This window comes from Eucyclogobius newberryi, unplaced genomic scaffold (assembly GCF_026437365.1).
Source record: "Eucyclogobius newberryi isolate DKJ021-1_F unplaced genomic scaffold, fEucNew1.0.hap1 SCAF_19, whole genome shotgun sequence".
Classification (NCBI taxonomy): Eukaryota; Metazoa; Chordata; class Actinopteri; order Gobiiformes; family Gobiidae; genus Eucyclogobius; species Eucyclogobius newberryi.
Window position 1 is genome coordinate 204,844 of NW_027315823.1, and position 19,923 is coordinate 224,766.

At 50.4% G+C, this 19,923-nt stretch overlaps 1 protein-coding gene across 1 annotated transcript; it reads right to left on the reverse strand.

The window, feature by feature from the left end:
- Positions 1 to 9,784: 9,784 nt before the first annotated feature.
- On the reverse strand, positions 9,785 to 13,837 carry il10 (interleukin 10). The gene is made up of 5 exons (XM_072452766.1): positions 13,667 to 13,837; positions 13,483 to 13,542; positions 11,362 to 11,526; positions 10,414 to 10,476; positions 9,785 to 9,886 (listed from the first exon to the last, which is right to left on the reverse strand). Exons 1-5 carry the CDS (start codon positions 13,835 to 13,837, stop codon positions 9,785 to 9,787), a joined length of 561 nt encoding a protein of 186 aa, XP_072308867.1.
- Between the last annotated feature and the right edge of the window lie 6,086 nt (positions 13,838 to 19,923).

Here is a 19,923-nt window from a genome sequence, read left to right on the forward strand (position 1 = left end):
CCCCAATCAACGCTCTCAAGTGACTCCTCCCCGCTCCAATCAGCACCAGTCACATTTAAGCCTCAGGCAGACGGCTCGGCCGCTCAAACCGTCCTGCGACCCACCGCCTCCCCTTCTCCTCCTCTGCATTCCCCTCATCCTCTACCTCCTCTTCACATCTACCACCTCCAGGCTCCGGGGGGACACACCAGTCTCCAGGCTCCGGGGGGACACATCTAATACAGATAGATCATGGAGTGCCCATGATCGCAACGTCTTCCGTCCGGGTCTGAGCGCCAAATAACTCACGAATAAAGCTGCTAAACAGTCCATTCTCGTGGTCTCTTTGTCTCTCCAGGGTGAAATAAAATTCACTTTTTGATTTTAGTAAATGGCTGTAATTAAAGGGTCTGAATACATTGTGTACTTCGTGTACTTCCTGGTAGAGTCACTTCCACACACCTGAATCAGGGGGCGGGTACATGCGTGTGGGTGGAGTCACTTCCACACACATGACTCAGGGGGGCGGGTACATGGGTGTGGGTGGAGTCACTTCCACACACATGACTCAGGGGGGCGGGTACATGCGTGTGGGTGGAGTCACTTCCACACACATGACTCAGGGGGGCGGGTACATGCGTGTGGGTGGAGTCACTTACACACACATGACTCAGGGGGGCGGGTACATGGGTGTGGGTGGAGTCACTTCCACACACATGACTCAGGGGGGCGGGTACATGCGTGTGGGTGGAGTCACTTCCACACACATGACTCGGAGGGGGCGGGTACATGCGTGTGGGTGGAGTCACTTCCACACACATGACTCAGGGGGGCGGGTACATGCGTGTGGGTGGAGTGGCTTCCACACACGACTCAGGGGGGCGGGTACATGCGTGTGGGTGGAGTCACTTCCACACACATGACTCGGAGGGGGCGGGTACATGCGTGTGGGTGGAGTCACTTCCACACACATGACTCGGAGGGGGCGGGTACATGCGTGTGGGTGGTGTCACTTCCACACACATGACTCGGAGGGGGCGGGTACATGGGTGTGGGTGGAGTCACTTCCACACACATGACTCAGGGGGCGGGTACATGCGTGTGGGTGGAGTCACTTCCACACACATGACTCAGGGGGCGGGTACATGCGTGTGGGTGGAGTCACTTCCACACACATGACTCAGGGGCGGGTACATGAGTGTGGGTGGAGTCACTTCCACACACATGACTCAGGGGGGCGGGTACATGCGTGTGGGTGGAGTCACTTCCACACACATGACTCAGGGGGGCGGGTACATGGGTGTGGGTGGAGTCACTTCCACACACATGACTCAGGGGGCGGGTACATGGGTGTGGGTGGAGTCACTTCCACACACATGACTCGGAGGGGGCGGGTACATGCGTGTGGGTGGAGTCACTTCCACACACATGACTCAGGGGGGCGGGTACATGGGTGTGGGTGGAGTCACTTCCACACACATGACTCAGGGGGCGGGTACATGCGTGTGGGTGGAGTCACTTCCACACACATGACTCAGGGGGGCGGATACATACGTGTGGGTGGAGTCACTTCCACACACATGACTCAGGGGGCGGGTACATGGGTGTGGGTGGAGTCACTTCCACACACATGACTCGGAGGGGGCGGGTACATGGGTGTGGGTGGAGTCACTTCCACACACATGACTCGGAGGGGGCGGGTACATGGGTGTGGGTGGAGTCACTTCCACACACATGACTCAGGGGGCGGGTACATGGGTGTGGGTGGAGTCACTTCCACACACATGACTCGGAGGGGGCGGGTACATGGGTGTGGGTGGAGTCACTTCCACACACATGACTCGGAGGGGGCGGGTACATGGGTGTGGGTGGAGTCACTTCCACACACATGACTCAGGGGGCGGATACATGCGTGTGGGTGGAGTCACTTCCACACACATGACTCAGGGGGCGGGTACATGCGTGTGGGTGGTGTCACTTCCACACACATGACTCGGAGGGGGCGGGTACATGCGTGTGGGTGGAGTCACTTCCACACACATGACTCAGGGGGCGGGTACATGCGTGTGGGTGGTGTCACTTCCACACACATGACTCGGAGGGGGCGGGTACATGCGTGTGGGTGGAGTCACTTCCACACACATGACTCGGAGGGGGCGGGTACATGCGTGTGGGTGGAGTCACTTCCACACACATGACTCAGGGGGCGGGTACATGGGTGTGGGTGGAGTCACTTCCACAAACATGACTCAGGGGGCGGGTACATGGGTGTGGGTGGAGTCACTTCCACACACATGACTCGGAGGGGGCGGGTACATGCGTGTGGGTGGAGTCACTTCCACACACATGACTCGGAGGGGGCGGGTACATGGGTGTGGGTGGAGTCACTTCCACACACATGACTCGGAGGGGGCGGGTACATGGGTGTGGGTGGAGTCACTTCCACACACATGACTCGGAGGGGGCGGGTACATGCGTGTGGGTGGAGTCACTTCCACACACATGACTCGGAGGGGGCGGGTACATGCGTGTGGGTGGAGTCACTTCCACACACATGACTCAGGGGGCGGGTACATGGGTGTGGGTGGAGTCACTTCCACACACATGACTCGGAGGGGGCGGGTACATGCGTGTGGGTGGAGTCACTTCCACACACATGACTCGGAGGGGGCGGGTACATGCGTGTGGGTGGAGTCACTTCCACACACATGACTCAGGGGGCGGGTACATGGGTGTGGGTGGAGTCACTTCCACACACATGACTCGGAGGGGGCGGGTACATGCGTGTGGGTGGAGTCACTTCCACACACATGACTCGGAGGGGGCGGGTACATGGGTGTGGGTGGAGTCACTTCCACACACATGACTCGGAGGGGGCGGGTACATGGGTGTGGGTGGAGTCACTTCCACACACATGACTCGGAGGGGGCGGATACATGGGTGTGGGTGGAGTCACTTCCACACACATGACTCGGAGGGGGCGGGTACATGCGTGTGGGTGGAGTCACTTCCACACACATGACTCGGAGGGGGCGGGTACATGCGTGTGGGTGGAGTCACTTCCACACACATGACTCAGGGGGCGGGTACATGGGTGTGGGTGGAGTCACTTCCACACACATGACTCGGAGGGGGCGGGTACATGCGTGTGGGTGGAGTCACTTCCACACACATGACTCGGAGGGGGCGGGTACATGGGTGTGGGTGGAGTCATTTCCACACACATGACTCGGAGGGGGCGGGTACATGCGTGTGGGTGGAGTCACTTCCACACACATGACTCGGAGGGGGCGGGTACATGCGTGTGGGTGGAGTCACTTCCACACACATGACTCAGGGGGCGGGTACATGGGTGTGGGTGGAGTCACTTCCACACACATGACTCGGAGGGGGCGGGTACATGGGTGTGGGTGGAGTCACTTCCACACACATGACTCGGAGGGGGCGGGTACATGCGTGTGGGTGGAGTCACTTCCACACACATGACTCGGAGGGGGCGGGTTACTATATTAACATAAACTAACTAAACTTATGATACACTAAATAATGATAAATAATGTGACGGTCGTTATGCGATTCTTAAATGTTTTTTTTTCATTGTTGGATTTCTTTATCAAGTTTATTCCATGAATGTATTTCTTTATAGCAATGCTTCATTCTATTAACTTTCAAACATAAACGGATGGACACACTTTGGTGCTTTAGTCGTTTTTATGACGATGACACGATTCAGAGGAAGTGACTCATTTCTGACGTTCACTTCAGTTTTCACAAAGATCATATCTGAAACTGCATAACCCAGTACTGCATAACCCAGTACTGCATAACCCAGTACTGCATAACCCAGTACTGCATAACCCAGTACTGCATAACCCAGTACTTCATGATACTATCACTGCTACTACTGCAATACCTAAATAATAATACATGACATTTAACACATTCATTTCATTAATTTTCTACAGCTTCTTCCTGTTTAGGGTCTGGAGCCTGTCCCAGTGACTTTGGGCCTTAGGCGGGGGACTGGAGCCTGTCCCAGTGACTTTGGGCCTTAGGCGGAGCACATCCTGGACAGGGGACAAGCGCAAGACAAGTGCGAGACAAGCGCGAGACAAGCGCGAGACAAACGCGAGACAAGCGCGAGACAAGCGCGAGACAAGCGCGAGACAAACGCGAGACAAGCGCGAGACAAACGCGAGACAAGCGCGAGACAAGCGCGAGACAAACGCGAGACAAGCGCTAGACAAACGCGAGACAAGCGCGAGACAAGCGCGAGACAAGCGCGAGACAAACGCGAGACAAACGCGAGACAAGAACGAGACAAACGCGAGACAAACGCGAGACAAGCGCGAGACAAACGCGAGACAAACGCGAAACAAGCGCGAGACAAACGCGAGACAAGCGCGAGACAAGCGCGAGACAAACGCGAGACAAACGCGAGACAAGTGCGAGACAAACGCGAGACAAACGCGAGACAAGCGCGAGACAAACGCGAAACAAGCGCGAGACAAACGCGAAACAAGCGCGAGACAAACGCGAGACAAGCGCGAGACAAGCGCGAGACAAGCGCGAGACAAACGCGAGACAAGCGCGAGACAAACGCGAGACAAGCGCGAGACAAGCGCGAGACAAGCGCGAGACAAACGCGAGACAAGCGCGAGACAAGCGCGAGACAAACGCGAGACAAGCGCGAGACAAGCGCAAGACAAGCGCGAGACAAGCGCGAAACAAGCGCGAGACAAACGCGAGACAAGCGCGAGACAAGCGCGAGACAAGCGCGAGACAAACGCGAGACAAGCGCGAGACAAACGCGAGACAAGCGCGAGACAAACGCGAGACAAGCGCTAGACAAACGCGAGACAAGCGCGAGACAAGCGCGAGACAAGCGCGAGACAAACGCGAGACAAACGCGAGACAAGAGCGAGACAAACGCGAGACAAACGCGAGACAAGCGCGAGACAAACGCGAGACAAACGCGAAACAAGCGCGAGACAAACGCGAGACAAGCGCGAGACAAGCGCGAGACAAACGCGAGACAAGTGCGAGACAAGTGCGAGACAAACGCGAGACAAGCGCGAGACAAACGCAAAACAAGCGCGAGACAAACGCGAAACAAGCGCGAGACAAACGCGAGACAAGCGCGAGACAAGCGCGAGACAAGCGCGAGACAAACGCGAGACAAGCGCGAGACAAGCGCGAGACAAGCGCGAGACAAACGCGAGACAAGCGCGAGACAAGCGCGAGACAAGCGCGAGACAAACGCGAGACAAGCGCGAGACAAGCGCGAAACAAGCGCGAGACAAACGCGAGACAAGCGCGAGACAAGCGCGAGACAAGCGCGAGACAAACGCGAGACAAGCGCGAGACAAGCACGAGACAAACGCGAGACAAGCGCGAGACAAGCGCGAGACAAGCGCGAGACAAGCACGAGACAAGCACGAGACAAACGCGAGACAAGCGCGAGACAAGCGCGAGACAAGCGCGAGACAAGCACGAGACAAACGCGAGACAAGCGCGAGACAAGCGCGAGACAAACGCGAGACAAACGCGAGACAAGCGCGAGACAAACGCGAAACAAGCGCGAGACAAGGGAGCTGTTCTTAATACTCACATGACTTTTAAATTTAATTAGAAATATATGCAAACATTTTACTCAACTCTAAGAAACTAATTACTCAATTAGAGAGTATTAGAGAGTATTTGTAATCAGTTACTTACAAACAAAGCTGCAGCACTGCAGTGGTGTGAGTGGCACAGTTTTACCGTCAGAGAACACGGCCTGTGCTGGTAAATGTACTTGTACTTTACCAGTACGTGGTACATGCAGTATGTGGTTGAGGCAACACTCCTGAGGCCGCGACTTTCATCTTGAAAGTCAAACCTTAGATCTTGGCGCTGCAGACGAGCAGTTTGTGTTGAGCTTTTTAACCTTCTGAATAAATCTCATCTTTAATGTTCTGATTTAAGATGTTTAGATAATGAATCACAACTGCAGAGAATATTCATGCACAACTCTGAAGCCCACACAGTAGTAGTAGTATTAACAGTAGTAGTAGTATTAACAGTAGTAGTAACAGTAGTAGTAGTAGTAACAGTAGTAGTAGTAGTAAGAGTAGTAGTAGTATTAACAGTAGTAGTTAATGCTCCGTCCTGGACTGTCCTCTGGACTTGGTGCAGGAGGTGGGGGACAGAAGGGTCCTGGCTAAACTCACATCTATGCTGGACCATGAGTGTCGCCCCCTGCAGGACACTCTGTCCCCTGCAGGACACTCTGTCCCCTCTGGAGAGCAGCTTCAGTGACTGATCCACCCTCGCTGTGTGAAGGAGACGTTTCACACGTCTTTCCTGATGATGGAGCAGTTCTACACGACCATCATTGAGTCCATCCTCACCTCCTCCATCACCTCCTCCATCACCTCCTCCATCACCTCCTCCATCACCTCCTCCATCACCTCCTCCATCACCTCCTCCATCACCTCCTCCATCACCTCCTCCTTCACCTCCTCCATCACCTCCTCCATCACCTCCTCCATCACCTCCTCCATCACCTCCTCCTTCACCTCCTCCATCACCTCCTCCATCACCTCCTCCTTCACCTCCTCCATCACCTCCTCCTTCACCTCCTCCATCACCTCCTCCATCACCTCCTTCATCACCTCCTCCATCACCTCCTTCATCACCTCCTCCATCACCTCCTCCATCACCTCCTCCATCACACTCTACAACAGTTCCATCCGAGCTCCACCAGGAAGGTCCATGACAAAGGACCTGGGGAGAAGGCCTCTGGCCTTGCTAGGCTAAGCTAGGCTAAGCTACGGGACAAAGACATTCCAGCGCCACAAGTTCACTTCTTCTCCCAGAACTAAGAATTCTCTGCCCGTTTTTTAAACGTGATTGATTCTGCTTCATGCAAAATCAAGCAAAGGACATTTTTGCAACTTTTCAAGTCCTAAGTCTTTACAGAGCAGCTTCATCTGTGAATCAGAACGGCTGTTCTTCTGAGGACCCCTCGGCCCTTGGACCCCTCAGGCCCTTGGACTCCTCAGGCCCTTGGACCCCTCAGGCCCTTGGACCCCTCGGCCCTTGGACCCCTCAGGCCCTTGGACTCCTCAGGCCCTTGGACTCCTCAGGCCCTTGGACTCCACAGGCCCTTGGACCCCTCAGGCCCGTGGACCCCTCGGCCCTTGGACCCCTCAGGCCCTTGGACTCCTCAGGCCCTTGGACCCCTCAGGCCCTTGGACCCCTCGGCCCTTGGACCCCTCAGGCCCTTGGACTCCACAGGCCCTTGGACCCCTCAGGCCCTTGGACTCCACAGGCCCTTGGACCCCTCAGGCCCTTGGACCCCTCAGGCCCTTGGACCCCTCGGACCTTGGACCCCTCAGGCCCTTGGACCCCTCAGGCCCTTGGACTCCTCAGGCCCTTGGACTCCTCAGGCCCTTGGACCCCTCAGGCCCTTGGACCCCACAGGCCCTTGGACCCCTCAGGCCCTTGGACCCCTCAGGCCCTTGGACCCCTCGGACCTTGGACCCCTCAGGCCCTTGGACCCCTCAGGCCCTTGGACTCCTCAGGCCCTTGGACTCCTCAGGCCCTTGGACCCCACAGGCCCTTGGACCCCACAGGCCCTTGGACCCCTCAGGCCCGTCTCAGGATCACAGCTTCTGGTTCATATGATGCACTTAATATAATAAAATAATATAATTTTAGAATAAACTCTAACACACCCAGATAGATCCAGAACAATCATGTCTAGTGTTTTCCATCTGTTATCGACTCATTTGCATATTACAAATTCATATTTATCTGTTTAATTATTTGGTCATTAAATCTTCCTAAACCACATTTGGTTAAGTGTTGGTTCATTTCCAGAAAAGGGCTCAATGTCACGGTTACGTTCTCAAACCTTCAGATAAACGAGCAAATTCATTTTTAATACATTTAGATTTTGATTATAGAGTTGTTGCCGAATATACGGCTGGTGCCCCAATTTACTCTTACAATATGATATCAAACATAAACACACTTATGCAGTGTCATGTTTGAATTCTTGAACAATTCTTTAATCGATATCAACCTTGAATGCCCCGCCCTCTTTCACAAGTGGGAGGACATGAATAACCTCAGAGTACTTGTACTAGTAAGAATACCCTACAAAAGAATGTATATATAATACAATAAACTGTATCAAAAATCATTTATTTTGAAAATAAATACATATAAATACAAAAATACATATTTTTTCAGTGCTGTTCAATAAATAAATAGTAAATGTCTATAAGACAAATGGGTGTGAGGATGAAGTGAGGCCATGTTTCCCACAGGGAACAATGGAGTTCAGGTGTAACATGATGACACTGTCCAGAGCAGACTGTTTACCAGGAGGTTTTAGGTTCTTTTACTCTCAGAACCTTCTGTGGTACAACTTCAATATTCACAGGATTCACTCTGCAGATGGTGAGAGTCTGGTGTTCAGTTTATTCTACAAGTGCTACTGAGTTCAGATGGAGGTGATGGGTTCAGATGGAGGTGATGGGTTCAGAGGGAGGTGATGGGTTCAGAGGGAGGTGATGGGTTCAGAGGGAGGTGATGGGTTCAGATGGAGGTGATGGGTTCAGAGGGAGGTGATGGGTTCAGATGGAGGTGATGGGTTCAGAGGGAGGTGATGGGTTCAGAGGGAGGTGATGGGTTCAGATGGAGGTGATGGTTTCAGATGGAGGTGATGGGTTCAGATGGAGGTGATGGGCTCAGATGGAGGTGATGGGTTCAGATGGAGGTGATGGGTTCAGATGGAGGTGATGGGTTCAGATGGAGGTGATGGGTTCAGATGGAGGTGATGGGCTCAGATGGAGGTGATGGGTTCAGATGGAGGTGATGGGTTCAGATGGAGGTGATGGGTTCAGATGGAGGTGATGGGCTCAGATGGAGGTGATGGGTTCAGATGGAGGTGATGGGTTCAGATGGAGGTGATGGGCTCAGAGGGAGGTGATGGGTTCAGATGGAGGTGATGGGTTCAGATGGAGGTGATGGGTTCAGAGGGAGGTGATGGGTTCAGAGGGAGGTGATGGGTTCAGAGGGAGGTGATGGGTTCAGAGGGAGGTGATGGGTTCAGATGGAGGTGATGGGTTCAGATGGAGGTGATGGGCTCAGAGGGAGGTGATGGGTTCAGAGGGAGGTGATGGGTTCAGATGGAGGTGATGGGTTCAGATGGAGGTGATGGGTTCAGATGGAGGTGATGGGTTCAGATGGAGGTGATGGGCTCAGATGGAGGTGATGGGTTCAGATGGAGGTGATGGGTTCAGATGGAGGTGATGGGTTCAGATGGAGGTGATGGGCTCAGATGGAGGTGATGGGTTCAGATGGAGGTGATGGGTTCAGAGGGAGGTGATGGGCTCAGAGGGAGGTGATGGGTTCAGATGGAGGTGATGGGTTCAGAGGGAGGTGATGGGTTCAGAGGGAGGTGATGGGTTCAGAGGGAGGTGATGGGTTCAGAGGGAGGTGATGGGTTCAGAGGGAGGTGATGGGTTCAGATGGAGGTGATGGGTTCAGATGGAGGTGATGGGCTCAGAGGGAGGTGATGGGCTCAGAGGGAGGTGATGGGTTCAGAGGGAGGTGATGGGTTCAGAGGGAGGTGATGGGTTCAGATGGAGGTGATGGGCTCAGATGGAGGTGATGGGCTCAGATGGAGGTGATGGGCTCAGATGGAGGTGATGGGCTCAGATGGAGGTGATGGGTTCAGAGGGAGGTGATGGGCTCAGATGGAGGTGATGGGCTCAGAGGGAGGTGATGGGCTCAGAGGGAGGTGATGGGCTCAGGCTGAGGCTCGGCGTCTCTTGGAGGCCAGGTACCTCTCGATGTAGTTGAACAGAATGTCTAACTCTCCCATCGCTTTAAACAGACCTTTATTCTCCATCTGCAAATTTAAAAAAACAACCATTAAATACATTTTCATTACAAAATACACTCAAAACATGAACTGCTTGGACTTTCAGAATAAATTACAATGATAATTTGACTTTTTGCTCAATTTTCGGACACACACGCTGGACACACACGCTGGACACACACACGCTGGACACACACACTGGACACACACACGCTGGACACACACACGCTGGACACACACACTGGACACACACACTGGACACACACACACTGGACACACACGCTGGACACACACACTGGACACACACACTGGACACACACACTGGACACACGCTGGACACACACGCTGAACACACACGCTGGACACACACACACTGGACACACATGCTGGACACACACGCTGGACACACACACTAGACACACACGCTGGACACACATGCTGGACACACACACACTGGACACACATGCTGGACACACACGCTGGACACACACACTAGACACACACGCTGGACACACTGGACACACACACACTGGACACACACACGCTGGACACACCTGAGAGTAGGTGGAGTTCAGGCTCCTCACGTCAAACGGTTTCTGGCACGAAAAATAATTCCTCTGCAACAAAAAAAAACAAAGTAAAGTTAGTCACACATGGCACGAGGAGACGACCGGGACGCGGCGGGACGACCGGGACGCGGCGGGACGACTGGGACGCGGCGGGACGACTGGGACGCGGCGGGACGACCGGGACGCGGCGGGACGACTGGGACGCGGCGGGACGACCGGGACGCGGCGGGACACGGTATTATCCAGATAATGATCAAATTACAACTATGATTCTAATTAATCGTAGCCCATTTATTGTTTTCTTTATTTTTGCTTCTTTAATATCGTGTTATGTTATAATATAATATAATATTTGATGGTTAAAGTCTATTCCTCAATTCAAACTTCTTCTTTTGTTTTGTTTTGAAGAGTTTGTGCCGTCGGCTCAATTTACAGGAAAGTAGTGAGAATGGGGGGTGAGAGGAGGGAGGACATGCAGCAAAGAGCCCGGCATAAGTGCTGTGCCCTAACCTCTGGGCCACCGGGCAGCACACACATGCTTCTAAACAGTGTTCAGCAGTGGCGTGTTCAGCAGTGGCGTGTGGCGTGTGGCGTGTTCAGCAGTGGCGTGTGGAGTGTGGCGGTGGCGTGTGGCGGTGGCGTGTGGCGGTGGCGTGTGGCGGTGGCGTGTTCAGCAGTGGCGTGTGGCGGTGGCGTGTGGCGTGTTCAGCAGTGGCGTGTGGCGGTGGCGTGTGGCGTGTTCAGCAGTGGCGTGTGGCGGTGGCGTGTGGCGGTGGCGTGTGGCGGTGGCGTGTTCAGCAGTGGCGTGTGGCGGTGGCGTGTGGCGTGTTCAGCAGTGGCGTGTGGCGGTGGCGTGTGGCGGTGGCGTGTGGCGGTGGCGTGTTCAGCAGTGGCGTGTGGCGGTGGCGTGTGGCGGTGGCGTGTGTCACTCACACATTTGGTCACGTCGCGCTTCAGCTCGTCAAAGATCAGCTGGATGGACTCCATGTACGGCCGCAGTGTCTTGGTGTCCTCGGTGACGCCGGCGAGCGCGCTGGGCAGCACCGTGCGCAGGTAAAAGCTCAGCACGCCGTCCATGGCTTGACACGCGAACGGGCTCTAGAAGAAAGAAGCCAGAGCAACACGGTCAGGACGTTTAGCAGCGCTGCATTTCAGTGTGAAGAAAAGTGAACACGCATTAGGCAACAACACCAAGGATTAATGCATCAAACACACATCACAGAAGGACTGAAGGACAGAAGGACTGAAGGACAGAAGTGCAGGAGGACAGGAGGACTGAAGTGCAGAAGGACAGAAGTGCAGAAGGACAGTAGGACTGAAGTGCAGGAGGACAGAAGGACAGTAGGACTGAAGTGCAGGAGGACAGAAGGACATGAGGACAGTAGGACAGGAGGACTGAAGTGCAGGAGGACAGAAGGACAGTAGGACTGAAGTGCAGGAGGACAGAAGGACATGAGGACAGTAGGACAGGAGGACTGAAGTGCAGGAGGACAGAAGGACTGAAGGACAGAAGGACTGAAGGACAGAAGTGCAGGAGGACAGGAGGACTGAAGTGCAGAAGGACAGAAGTGCAGAAGGACAGTAGGACTGAAGTGCAGGAGGACAGAAGGACAGTAGGACTGAAGTGCAGGAGGACAGAAGGACATGAGGACAGTAGGACAGGAGGACTGAAGTGCAGGAGGACAGAAGGACAGTAGGACTGAAGTGCAGGAGGACAGAAGGACATGAGGACAGTAGGACAGGAGGACTGAAGTGCAGGAGGACAGAAGGACTGAAGTGCAGGAGGACAGAAGAACTGAAGTGCAGGAGGACAGAAGGACAGGACAGGAGGACAGAAGAACAGTAGGACAGGAGGACTGTAGTGCAGGAGGACAGGACAGAAGTGCAGGAGGACAGAAGGACAGGAGGACAGAAGAACAGTAGGACAGGAGGACTGTAGTGCAGGAGGACAGGACAGAAGTGCAGGAGGACAGAAGGACAGGAGGACAGAAGAACAGTAGGACAGGAGGACTGTAGTGCAGGAGGACAGGACAGAAGTGCAGGAGGACAGAAGGACAGGACAGGAGGACAGAAGAACAGTAGGACAGGAGGACTGTAGTGCAGGAGGACAGGACAGAAGTGCAGGAGGACAGAAGGACAGGAGGACAGGAGGACTGTAGTGCAGGAGGACAGGACAGAAGTGCAGGAGGACAGAAGGACAGGAAGACAGGAGGACTGTAGTGCAGGAGGACAGGACAGAAGGACAGGAGGACAGAAGGACTGACGTGCAGGAGGACAGAAGGACAGGAGGACAGGAGGACTGTAGTGCAGGAGGACAGGACAGAAGGACAGGAGGACAGAAGGACTGACGTGCAGGAGGACAGAAGGACAGGAGGACAGGAGGACTGTAGTGCAGGAGGACAGGACAGAAGGACAGGAGGACAGAAGGACTGACGTGCAGGAGGACAGAAGGACAGGAGGACAGGAGGACTGTAGTGCAGGAGGACAGGACAGAAGGACAGGAGGACAGAAGGACTGACGTGCAGGAGGACAGTAGGACAGGTTTGCTCCGTGTGTAAAAGTCCCACATCACTCGTTCTGTCCTGGGCATGTTTTTCCCTCAAAACTTTAGTTTTCTTAGTCAATAAATGACTAATAAGCAGAAAATTAAACTTCATAAACATTATAAAAGCTTCAATTTCTTATCCCTGTAGATCCTAATTGATCCTAACTGATCCTAACTGATCCTAACTGATCCTAACTGATCCTAACTGATCTTAACTGATCTTAATTGATCCTAACTGATCTTAATTGATCCTAATTGATCCTAACTGATCCTAACTGATCTTAACTGATCTTAATTGATCCTAACTGATCTTAATTGATCCTAACTGATCTTAATTGATCCTAATTGATCCTAACTGATCCTAAATGATCCTAACTGATCCTAACTGATCTTAACTGATCTTAATTGATCCTAACTGATCCTAATTGATCCTAACTGATCTTAATTGATCCTAATTGATCCTAACTGATCCTAACTGATCCTAACTGATCTTAACTGACGTCACTTACTTTAAATGAATGCTCCACAGAGTCGTCCAGCAGCGCCGTGTCCAGGTCGTCATTTGCCTCCTGAGAAGACAAAAACAGGGTTCAAACTTGACCGGTGCGTGAGGGTTTGTGGGGCCGCGTGTGGGGTCCCGCACATGGGGCCCCGCGTGTGGGGTCCCGCCGCGTCTGAGTCCCGCGCACTCACGTAATAGTCGCGGATCTGTGAGTAGTCCTCCCGCAGCCTCCGCAGCCGGAGCGGGAAACCCTCCACGAAGCGGCAGCACTGGTTGTTACACGTGGGACTCCCGTGTCCGCGTCTCGCGAGAAGCGCGAGCAGCGCGAGCGCCGCGAGGACGAGGAGCGGCCGCGGGTTCATCTCGGACTTTATCCCAACAAGAACGGACTAAACAACACGTGAGTAACGGTTTGAGCTGCTGAACGCGATGGAAAAGAGAACTTTTAAACATGTTTATATAGTCGCGTCCAGCGGCAGATGAAGGTGGAGTCTGACGGGAAACGCGGGGCCCGGGGCCCCACCTCTGGACGGACATTGCGGTGATTGGTTTGTAGTATCAGTTTATCATGATTTCATTCATCACTAATATTCGTGGAATTAGTCGTAGTAGAAGAAAAATACACAAGTTATATTTGATTATTTTTTGACTAATCATTAGAGATGCATCAGTTATACATATTATATATATATACATATATATATACATACACATATATATATACACACATATATATATATATATATACATATATATACATACACATATATATATATATATATATATATATATATATATACACATATATACATATACACATATACATATATACATATATACACATATATATATATACATATATAATGTATATGTATATATATATATATATATATATATATATATATATATATATATATATATCATTTCCAGTTCCAGAATAATAATTTATATAATTACATAGCGGTTTTGTAATTATTCCAATAGATAAGGTATTTATTAACATTTTATTTATTTTTAATTGAGTATTGATTGTGTTATAATTTACATAAATTCTCGCTCTTTGAGGCTTGTTTTCTTCAGACACATGAACATGGACAGTGCAGTTTACAGTCTTATAATAAGTTATTCATTTGCACAGGAATTGTAATTAGCATTTTATTTATATATTTGAACATTGGAGTTTTGTTTGGTCAAATACAATATGAGTTGAATATGTCACAATATCAAGTTTTAGAGTTTGTGAAAAATGTTTCATGATTATTGACACATAAAACAATTCTAATTGTGCTGAAATATGTGCAAACGTAAACTTGTTGTGATATAAACAGCCTCATTAAATCATTATGAATTAAGGTGCACAGTTTTGTCAATATATTTAATTGATATGACTTAATTCTGCTTCTAAAATATTCCCTATTATCGTTTTCTGACGACGTTGACCTGAATAATGACAATGAACTGAATAATCAGTCTGAACGTTGACCCGCTCTCCTGGTGCTGAACGCAGACGCTTTGTGTCATTTGTGTCTTTGTTTTGGACTGAGACTTTGGTTTTGAGACAGAAGAGACATGTCAGCTGGGGACACTGCTCTTTCTCACTATGACGCGCCTCGTTCCCGGAACACGTCTCTGTGTGTGTTTGTGTGTGTGTTTGTGTGTGTGTTTGTTGTGCTTTTGGGCAAAGTCTATATTTGTTTGAGGGTCCAGGAGTTTCCTCAGCGTGAGACAACCAAAGATCAGCTATGTCAGGGTAAAACCTCGACTGCTTCAGAATACTTTATTACTGGCAGTGGGGGAAGAAGTACTCAGTGTTGTAAAGTAAAAGTACAGAGGCAGGAGCAAAGAGATCAAGGTAGAAAAGTTTAATGATTGAATTCACATTTAAAAAGTTACTTTTAAAAGTAAAACACATTTCAGACGGTGTCAAAAAAAGTTCAATTGAATGATTTACACACTTTTTATATTTGTAGTTTTGTTTGCCCAAAGTTTGGATGTCAAGTCAAATAAACGTAGTAAATAATAAAACTGTAACTATTAGTCCTGTTGTAGGGAAGTAAAAGGGAAAGTAAAAGTACAAAATATCCACTGTAAAACTGACTTAATGAGAGGAATTCAAACTTGATTAAATAACATATGTGGCACACGGGGCTTGTGTTTGGGACAAAAGGCTCTTGGTCAACATCGGGGTGGACAATGTGTCCTCCGTCTGCACGTCCGAGTGGGAAGTCCAGCTTCCTGCGTCTTCCGCTGTGACTCTTTTAGTTTTGTCCTTTTGCATCACTGCTGAGCTAAAGAGTCACACTGGGACTTTACTGAGCCGTGGATCACGTTCAGCACCAGTTATTCCATCTATATTGATCCACCAGGATTTAAATCATCAGTTTCTTCCTCTGAACAAACCGCTCTTGATTCAAATGAAGCAACGTCTTTGACTGAGCAACATGTTTCACTGGAAGTCTTGAGATGACACACTGAGTTCACAGGAAACTGTTCTTAATCTCTTTTGACCTTCAATGTTCTGAGCACATCGCTCTGGAAAGATGCTGCAACTTTAACTTTATATTCGACTTTTGATGGAGCGTTTATATTTGAGAGAAAGAATCACTTGCATTTCAGAACTGGTTTCATTTGAAAGCTCCTTCTGCTGCTCAAAGTGGATTTCCCTTTAATTCAAAAGTGTCTTAAACAGAAGTAAAACTAAATGTTTGCTGTTCTCCAAAAGTATGACTCAGAAAATGTAAATATTCTTACTCTGTCTCTGAACATTCTTATGTTACGTTCTCTCCAGGCCAATGGAACAAGTGCAAAGTGTTTTTAAATTCAATGATTTTTGCATTTTAATGAATTCAAATCACGATCCACAGAACCAGTGCTTTTGTCTTTTTGCAGGTATTTGTTCATTTTATTGATTGTTTTATTTGGATTTGATCATAATTTCACGTGTTTCTTTGTTTTATTTTGTATTTGACAGGCGACCAATGAAAATGAGTTTCTCTGATTTGGTTTTCCGCTGTTTAATTAAATCATAAATTAATTTTAAAAACCTGATTTTCTACACATCCGTGGAAACTCTATTTCGCAAAAATAAATAATTACAGCCTTTATTGCGTTTTGCTAAGTGTGGCTATTTCACATAAATTGCAATATACAGATACTTTTTATGACTCAGAATAAAGTTACTCTAGGAAATGGGAAACCGCGACCTTTGCACCGAGCGTGACGTGACTAATACTTTTTCATAACAAATATAAATGTAATTTTTGTGGTGAATATGTGGTTTGTTTATGTGCTCATGTGAGAGGGAAACTGCTGACTGAGAGAAACGTGGCAACAAATGTACAGAATGGAAACAGATCTGAAAATTGTGTTGTAGTAATCAATATATTCACGTCACAATGTCTTTGCTTTGCCTGGAAGATTTCACATTATGGCATTAAACCAGCTGTTCCATTACAAGGGTGTTTTTAGAGAATACTTTGACAAACGTGCATTTTCACTGTGAGAACGCGCTCCACAGATCTGACATGTCATGTCTCTGTGGGTAAGTGTTTTAATGCCACAGTGTGGAACATTCCAGGCAGTAACACCAGACGTGCAGCTGTAAAGCATTTACACAGAGGGAGAGTGGAAAAGCAGAAAAGTAAAATGACTTTACTTAAGCTACATTTTTAGTTTATTGTATAATTGATGTGTAAATGTGATATTTCACATTCAGAATCGCGATGGTGTAGGGTCTCAAACTACATGTATTCAGTTTATGATTAAGGGAGATTTCTTAGCAGAAATGAGACAAGACGGGGCACCAGGGTTAAACCCAAAGAGCTGAGATACGGTCCTTAATCGCGCTCGTTAAAAAGGTCTGAAGGGTGTTTCACGATTCAGGGACTTACACATAGTCTAATCAAACAAACAATAGTCAATAACTCTTTCGTGTAGTTTATTTATCAAAAGGGCAATCAAAAACACCGGAGCAGAAATGCGCACAGGTAAATCGCAGGTGATGTTATATCAGATTTAACAGCAGATTTCATGCAGATAATGTTAAACCAGGGTTTTGCCTTTGATAATCAAACGTGTCTATGCTAATCTATATCAAAAAGAGGAAAAGTGAGAAGCTAAAGGAGGAGGAACAGCTGAGCTCTACCCAAACCACGCCACAAAAGAACCGCACACTGGACTCGGCTTACGGTTTGTAGAGACTCGGTCCGGCTGGTCCTTGTCCGCGGACGAGATCCGTAGCGAGGCGTCGCGTGGAGCGGTGTGGCGGCGGAGGCAGGGGGCGTGCTGCCAGGTCCTTGAAACGGGCGGCGGCCGCGGAGCGATGCGTCGCGTGGAGCGGAGGAGGCAGCGGCGGCTGTAAGGTCCTTGTCGCCGGTGGCAACGGGGCGATGTCCGGAGTTCCTTCGCGGTAGAACGCTTTGGCGGCGTGTTGGCTCCTCACGCGGCCTCTCCTCAGATGAGAACGTAGCGCTGATCCACGTAAACGGCGTAGGTTACTTCAAAAAGCGAAAAACGAGGTAGCAAAGATAGTCTCAGTCCGGTTTAGCGCTTAAGCTTAGTTCCAGGTGGTTCCAGGTGGTTCCAGAGTCCAGGTGTCGGACGGATTATCGTTGAGACAAAGGAAAAAGGTGAAAGGCTCGTCCGTGGAGACGGCTTCCAAGAGAAAGAGACAAAGGCTTGAACACAAAAGGAATGAGAAGAGAAGAGAGGAGCAAGAGAGCGTTTCTAGTTTGGAGCGTCCTTTTGATACCTGGCCCGCAGGGCATGCTGGGAGCGAAAGGGGCGCGCGCTACTGCGCAGACTTCCCGTTTAACATTTCCTGGCCGAGAAAATAAAGCTGGAGTAACATAAATAATGGCAAAACATTTAAACACTGTTTTAACATTTACACGTTGAACACTTTTGGGCAGTTTGTGCACATTATTTCTTGAGGTAGATACATTTTACATCTTCTTTCACCTGTGATGGGCACTTGAGTTAAAGCATTGGGAATATAAAACCTTAAACAGTGGAAAAATACGTAACACAAGGTGAAACATGCGGTGTAGGGAGTTGATTCAGACGAACATTCATGGCATAATCACATAAAACATGGTTTTCATTGGGGCGTCCTCCTGAAAGTCACTGGGGAGAAGGTCTGTTATCACAAAAAAAAGTCACAGCAGCTCCCTGCGGTGAGGGAGAGAGGGAGAACGAAAACCCCCAATGTTCAAAGAGAGATTTTCTGTTATCTGGCCGTGGAATGTCCATCTCCATTCCCCTACAATGGGTCTTTATGAGGCACAGTCGTGTCTTCTGTAGGAATCAGGGACATGACGGCTTCGTCCCCTCGGAGGATCCAAGCTTTTTCATTGCTCAGTTAAAAGTTGATAAAAGCAAAGGAATAAGTGTGTCTTTTAGAGCTTTTTATCACCCGTCACTCCCCAGACATTTATTCTTTTTAATCTTTTAATTTGCGTTTTGAATTTCAGTACTGTGCGTCTCCAGGACCTGTGCGTCTCAAGCGTCTCCAGGACCTAAGCGTCTCCAGGACCTGTGCGTCTCCAGGACCTGTGTGTCTCCAGGACCTAAGCGTCTCCAGGACCTAAGCGTCTCCAGGACCTGTGCGTCTCCAGGACCTGTGCGTCTCCAGGACCTAAGCGTCTCCAGGACCTAAGCGTCTCCAGGACCTGTGCGTCTCCAGGACCTGTGCGTCTCCAGGACCTAAGCGTCTCCAGGACCTAAGCGTCTCCAGGACCTGTGCGTCTCCAGGACCTGTGCGTCTCAGGGACCTGTGCGTCTCCAGGACCTGTGCGTCTCCAGGACCTAAGCGTCTCCAGGACCTAAGCGTCTCCAGGACCTGTGCGTCTCCAGGACCTGTGTGTCTCCAGGACCTAAGCGTCTCCAGGACCTAAGCGTCTCCAGGACCTGTGCGTCTCCAGGACCTGTGCGTCTCCAGGACCTAAGCGTCTCCAGGACCTAAGCGTCTCCAGGACCTGTGCGTCTCCAGGACCTGTGCGTCTCAGGGACCTGTGCGTCTCCAGGACCTGTGCGTCTCCAGGACCTAAGCGTCTCCAGGACCTAAGCGTCTCCAGGACCTGTGCGTCTCCAGGACCTAAGCGTCTCCAGGACCTGTGCGTCTCCAGGACCTAAGCGTCTCCAGGACCTAAGCGTCTCCAGGACCTGTGCGTCTCCAGGACCTGTGCGTCTCCAGGACCTGTGCGTCTCCAGGACCTAAGCGTCTCCAGGACCTGTGCGTCTCCAGGACCTAAGCGTCTCCAGGACCTAAGCGTCTCCAGGACCTGTGCGTCTCCAGGACCTAAGCGTCTCCAGGACCTGTGCGTCTCCAGGACCTGTGCGTCTCCAGGACCTGTGCGTCTCCAGGACCTGTGCGTCTCAAGCGTCTCCAGGACCTGTGCGTCTCAAGCGTCTCCAGGACCTAAGCGTCTCCAGGACCTGTGCATCTCCA

Bases quoted from the DNA above. Each gene is read 5' to 3' on its own strand.
- il10 (XM_072452766.1), bottom strand. From the start codon at position 13,837: ATGAACCCGCGGCCGCTCCTCGTCCTCGCGGCGCTCGCGCTGCTCGCG. The intron at 10,477-11,361 runs GTGAGTGACACA...TTTTTGTTGCAG, and splicing joins AGCGCGACGTGACCAAATGT to AGGAATTATTTTTCGTGCCA. The intron at 9,887-10,413 runs GTGTGTCCAGCG...TTAAATTTGCAG, and splicing joins TGAACTCCACCTACTCTCAG to ATGGAGAATAAAGGTCTGTT.